At 53.9% G+C, this 6086-nt stretch overlaps 1 protein-coding gene across 2 annotated transcripts; it reads right to left on the bottom strand.

The window, feature by feature from the left end:
* Window positions 1–3843: 3843 nt before the first annotated feature.
* Window positions 3844–5640, bottom strand: ARL4D (ADP ribosylation factor like GTPase 4D). 2 transcript variants are annotated; one of them, XM_038385571.2, is made up of 2 exons: window positions 5378–5640; window positions 3844–5010 (listed from the first exon to the last, which is right to left on the bottom strand). In XM_038385571.2, the coding sequence occupies exon 2, from the start codon at window positions 4996–4998 to the stop codon at window positions 4396–4398; it is 603 nt and encodes a 200-aa protein (XP_038241499.1). In that variant the 5' UTR covers window positions 4999–5010; window positions 5378–5640; the 3' UTR covers window positions 3844–4395. The 2 variants fall into 2 exon arrangements, with proteins under 2 accessions (XP_038241499.1, XP_043359368.1); XM_043503433.1 differs by having other exon boundaries at window positions 3844–5020; window positions 5378–5634.
* Window positions 5641–6086: the final 446 nt, after the last annotated feature.

The raw sequence follows: 6086 nt of genomic DNA, 5'->3' as shown, positions 1-6086 counted from the left end.
CCCAAGCTGCCATCAGAGAAGAGCGGGATTGGCTGTGAGAGTAAATTGGCATCCTAGTGGAGCATTTCTCATGAGGTTCAGCTGGACCCATTCAGAGTCTCGCTAATAAGGAAAACTGCCAGCATCAATAGAAGGACTAACTTTGAGGTGCCCAGAAAATCACTGGCACAACAATGGGATCCACAAAGCCTAGGGTTGCCAACTTTCTAATTGCACAAAACTGAACACCCCTGCCCTGCCCCTTCTCCGAGGTCCTGCTCATTCCACCCCCCACCCCGTCACTCGCTCTCCCCCACCCTCACTCGCTCATTTTCACTGGGAGGGTGGAGTCCCTTTTCGACCAGGTGTTTGACCTGAGTTAGGCACTTAGGCAAGCCCCTGAACAATGCACAGGGGCAGCTAGATACCTGGGAACCACCTAAACTAGCCAATGGGAGATGCCAATGAGAGGGGTGTGTCCTATGTCCCACCACTCTCACAGAGCAAAACACCATAGACCCGGGCTGCAGGGAGGCACCTACCTCTGCTAATGATCCCCAGCTAGGACTCCCTCTCCCAGAACCTGGTGGCTTTGGCAGCTAAACTGCTCTTGCAAGAAACACAGGCGGCAGTGGTTCAATTTCTCCCTGCCCCCATCCAGGAGGTGCGAGATCTAGGTTCAATTCCCCCCTCAGCCTGAGGGAGGAAAAAGGATTTTTGGGGGGGGGGGCTCCCACTTCTTACACACTCTAACCATGGAGCTATGGGATACTCGGATATGGTGCTACCTCAATCTCTCCTGTTCAAGCTATTCCCCGTTGAATAAATAACTGAAGTGTCATTAGAGCAGGGGCCCTGGCCCCTGAGTTTCCCTCCAGGCTATAGAGTCATTCTCATGCTTGCTCTGGCCTGAGGCACTTAGGGGTGCAGGTGCCTACACTCCTTTGTGGATCTAGGCCTTCTCTCCTGAAGCATGAGGATTTATAGCTCCCTTCCAAAACCATTAAACTCTGAAGTATGTGTGTGGGTGGGTTCCCCCTGGTCATTGCTGCTGATCTCCTGGGGTGGGATGAGGGGTATGGGAAATCAGCTAGGACACAGATCAAGAGGATTCTTGGCACAGGCACCAAGAATCCTTAGAGAGTCAAGGCAGGTGAGGAAATAGAAAAGATCTGACCTCACCCACCTTAGCTCTGATATCCGGGACCAACCCAGCTACACCACTAGGAATCTTTAGTATGTTTAATCTGCCTGCCTCCCTTCTCTTACCCACTCCTCAGATACCTGCAACCCCTTCCCTTCTCTAGGCCCCCTTCTCCCCATCCTTCCTCAGGCACAGGCCCACTTCCCCTTATGCTCCTTCCCTTGGCTCAGGTTCTCAAAGGTACTTAGCACCTGCCTCCCCTGGGGAGTTGATGGGAGCTAGCACAAATACCTCTAAGGATCTAGGTCCTTGTGACTGATACACTGCGGCTGTGATGATCCTTCTGTGTTAGGGCTGGGGGCGAAGCAGAGCAAGGCCAACCAGCATGACCATGCTCACAAAGCTCATCCAATTATTTAAACAGCTTTTTAAGCAAATTATGTGCAAATCCTTGCTGCATATCCCCGTCAGCTCTGGCAACTAACCCAAACCCAGGGCCCACATCAGGCTAACACCAAGGGAGAAGGGATTCTCTGGGAGGAAGTCAGCCCCCCCCCCCCGCCGCCACTTCCTTCCCTGCTGTGTGAGAAGTTGTGAATGGTCCAGCTCTCAGTTCTCTATGCTTAAAACCACTTCTTGGCTGCTCAGACTCTGCTGCTCTTCCCCATGGAGCCCCTCCATAAGATTGCGCCTTCTCTTTGTCTGGAAAAGGGGAACTAGAGCTCTTCACGCACAGTTCATGATGGAAACTTCATCCACTACAGGAACATGAGACACGGCAGCTGCTCCCACAGGTCAGGGGGCTCCAACCCCACCGCTGACCCACAAACTGCTGAGCACACCCGAGGGAGCAAAAGTGAATACAAAGGTATAATCTTGTTTAGTGAAACAGGTTCCAGGCCCACACACACGACCAGCTTAAGCTGAATAAACCCTGCGGTGATCAATATTTATTCAAACTCGTGTGGCACCCACACCACATTTTTACTCGGGGTCACCTTTGGGGCTAACGCAGCAGCAAAACCCTCCGATTGCTGTTCTGGCCACTGCTGCATTTACCACCCTATTGTTAAAGGAGTCGGGGGAGAAACATCTTGTGTTCACAGGAATAGAGCTGTCCTGTGTATTCCTCCCCCAGCCCTCTAGTTCCTGTGACAGCAACCAAGTTTGATGTCACCTTTGTACAATTAGAATTGCTGGGTGTTAGGCTGCAGTGTTGTTATAACTGTACTGGCCTAGGAGCTTAGAGACAAGGTGGGGGAGGTAATATATTTTATTGGACCAACTTCTGTTGGTGAGAGAAGCTACACAGAGCTCTCAAAAGTGTCTCTCTTTCCCCAACAGAAGTTGGTCCAATAAGATTGGATCTCCCCTCTCTGGAGCACCAGTGGTGTTTATAGCCTGTGAACAGCCCAGCTACTACAAGGAAGGGACTCAGGGTAGCACATCTGATCCCAGCCAGTTGAGTGTGAGGGAAGGAAGAAGCCTTGGGCTTTTCACAGTTACTTAAAGGCTCCTAGCTCATTTTCACCCATGACACCTACTCAACTCCATAAAGGGCACTTCAAAAGGTGACTTTGGTCTAGAGTTTCAGGGGAGCAACGTTTGAGATTTACCATTGACAGAGCAGTAGGATTTCATAGAATCATAGAATCATAGAATATCAGGGTTGGAAGGGACCCCAGAAGGTCATCTAGTCCAACCCCCTGCTCAAAGCAGGACCAAGTCCCAGTTAAATCATCCCAGCTAGGGCTTTGTCAAGCCTGACCTTAAAAACCTCTAAGGAAGGAGATTCTACCACCTCCCTAGGTAACGCATTCCAGTGTTTCACCACCCTCTTAGTGAAAAAGTTTTTCCTAATATCCAATCTAAACCTCCCCCATTGCAACTTGAGACCATTACTCCTCGTTCTGTCATCTGCTACCATTGAGAACAGTCTAGAGCCATCCTCTTTGAAACCCCCTTTCAGGTAGTTGAAAGCAGCTATCAAATCCCCCCTCATTCTTCTCTTCTGCAGACTAAACAATCCCAGCTCCCTCAGCCTCTCCTCATAAGTCATGTGCTCCAGCCCCCTAATCATTTTTGTTGCCCTGTTGTTGTATTTTGATTTGCCACACTAGATCTGGTCCAGCCTTTTGTCTGGACAGTGACCAACACCAGATGCTGGAGAGGAAGGTAGGACACAGTAGTAGAGTGAAATAATTTGCTTCCTCCCAACTCCCACATCAGGGCTCATCCTGGTCTCCAGTAGTTCAAGACTAGTTTAAACCTACAGCCTGAGGTTTAAAATCCCTCCTTTGCTAAATGTGTATCATCACTAGTTATAAAACTCCAGATACATGCTGGCAGTTGCAGTTTTAGGCAGTGTGGGAGTTGCAAGGACTTACCACCCCTGGAAAAAAACCCCAATGGATTGTGTTTTTGTTACTATTCATTAGTGCAGCAGACAGAGATTTGGTTGGTTTCTTTCGACCCCCACAAGAGCTCACTCCCTTAGCATGGAGACAAGGATAGATTAGATTTCTGTCACTTTACGTTTAAAAGCCTTCTTTCCTTAAAGACAGCCAACTGTTTAGCATAGGTTTTAGGTTTCAATAAAAGGCAGTCCTGCCTTTAATCCCAATGTACCTTTTGTCCTGATCCAGCCAAGTGAAAGCTGGAATCTTGACAAAGTATGAACTCGGACAGCATGAAAGTGAAGAGTCAAAGCCACTCCCAGCTATCCAATCTGTCTGTTTAATAACTTATGTTTAGTTCCTACAAAAAACCAAACACACATGGTTTATAAAAAAACAACAACCCAGTAATACAAAAAGATTCCCCTCCCCCACCTTTCCTGTAGCAATGATGGAAATGAACACCCACACGCCTAGAAAACCCACTTGCAGTGTTTTCACCTAATGCAGGTTGCCATCAAGTTGCAGTCTCCTAACCCCACCCTACCTCTCCTTTAAAATTTGATTTGGACACATCAGGGGCCATCGTTCTCAGTCTGGCTGTGGCACTCCATATGTCCTGTCAGCCCACGGGCACAGGTCCGGACCAGTCCCTATAGCACAGTCCCATTGGAGCCATCCCAAATCCTGGAGTCAGATTCACCGGGCAGGCACACAGATTCCCCAGAGGGTGCTGTCCCCTAACAAAGTCCTTGTCTACATGGGAGATTTAGCCAGGCTGGGGTAAGCCAGGCCTGGCACTGGAGCTGCTCACCCCGCACCCAGCCAGCAATGCCCTGGCAGCTGGGTGGGGCCAGGGCAGGCCCAGGGGGCTGCTCATCGCTTCTTCTTGCTGTGCCGCAGCATTTTCTTCCTCTTGAGGATCATTTCGTAGAGTTTCTCCAGCCCCTGCTGCAGGCCCAGCCCGTCCACCGCGCTGCAGCCCTGGGTGTAGCTGAGGGTGGAGGCGCTGAGTTCGTGCAGAGCCAGCAGCTTCTCCACCTCGGAAGCTGACAGCGCGCCCGGCAGGTCCTGCTTGTTGGCCAGGAGCAGCACGGGGACGCCCTGGTTCTCCGACGTCCGGGTGATCCTGTGGAGCTCCACCCTGGCCTCCTCCATGCGCTCGCCCTCCGCCGAGTCCACCACGAAGACCAGCCCGTCCGTGCGGCGGGTGTAGGACTTCCAGAGGGGCCGCAGCTTCTCCTGGCCGCCCACGTCCCACACCTGGAAGGCGATGGCGCGGGAGCCCCCCAGCGGCACCCGGATCTTCTCCATGTTGAAGCCCTTGGTGGGCGCGCTCTTGACGAACTCCTTGAACTTGAGCCGGTAGAGCAGCGAGGTCTTGCCGGCCGCGTCCAGCCCGATCACCACCACGTGCAGCGCCTGGAAGTGCGGCAGGAAGGGCGGCGCGGGCGCGATCTCGGCCAGCTGGTTCCCCATGGCGCTACAGGGCTGCGGCGGGGGAGAAGGACAGGGTGAGCCGGGGGGTGCGGGAGGGCCGGGCCCAGCTCGAGACCCGCCCCCAGCGCCGGGAGAGGCTAGGCAGGGGGCCCCCGGACCAGCCAGCCCTACTCGCTGGGAGCTTGCCCCGCTGCAGACGCTCCAGGGGCCGGCTTGGGAACAGGGTCCTTCCCACGGGGAAAGGAGCGGGCCGGGCACCCCCCCCCGGGTCTCTCCCAGTTCTCCCATCCCCACGGGCCAGTTCCCCGGCGGGGTCCCTGCGCCCCCGCAGCCAGGTTCGTGGGGATCCCTGGGGAGACGCCCCTTCCCGGCTCGCTCTCCGGCCGCGCCTTCCTCCTGCAGTCCCCAGCTCGTTTACCTGCCATAGGGGCCGGGGCAGCCCGGGGTTGGAGCTACTCTTCCGGCAGGGACCCTCCCAGCTCCACGGACTCGCTACCGAGACCGCCGCTCTGCGTCGACTGGAGCAGCGGCTGGAAACTCCTGGAGGGGCAGCGGCGAGGGAGCTAAAAGCCTCTGAGCCAGCCCCGTGATGTCACAGCGCCTGAGCCAATCAACGGCTGCCGCTGCGCACAGCTGGCTACAGCTGTTTGCACCTGGACAGGAGCCCGGAGCGTAGAGCCAGCCCCAGGGAAGGAGGGAGCAGGCCCCAACGCACTGCGTGACCGGGGCGGGGGAGAGCTCGCCTTTACATTCGTCTTTTCTACACGACAGTTCCCCCCCCCCCCGCTCCACCCCGCCCGCAGTTCCCCTAGCCCCGTCATACTGGGGAGGTGTCACCTTTCCCAGTACAGCCAATGTATATGGGAAGGCGTGGGGAGAAAGGAAAGGGACCGAACAAAACAAACAAAAAATAAGTCTCCCATTATCCCAGGCCGAGCCTTCTCCCCCAGGGGAATGAGACACAGGCCTTCACCTGCAAATCTAATTTAGCTGAGATATTAGGGTAATGGACATTACAGAAAACCCTAAAATATTCATCATCTAAGATTGCAGGGAAAATCCAATGGGATCCTAAAGGCGCATAGGCCCCAGAGCAAAGCCTTGTTTTCACAAAGAAAGCTCAGAAG

Source organism: Dermochelys coriacea, chromosome 27, assembly GCF_009764565.3.
Source record: "Dermochelys coriacea isolate rDerCor1 chromosome 27, rDerCor1.pri.v4, whole genome shotgun sequence".
NCBI lineage: Eukaryota > Metazoa > Chordata > Testudines > Dermochelyidae > Dermochelys > Dermochelys coriacea.
The sequence above is the reverse complement of the archived record's forward strand: the minus strand, read 5'-3'. Positions and strand labels throughout refer to the sequence as shown.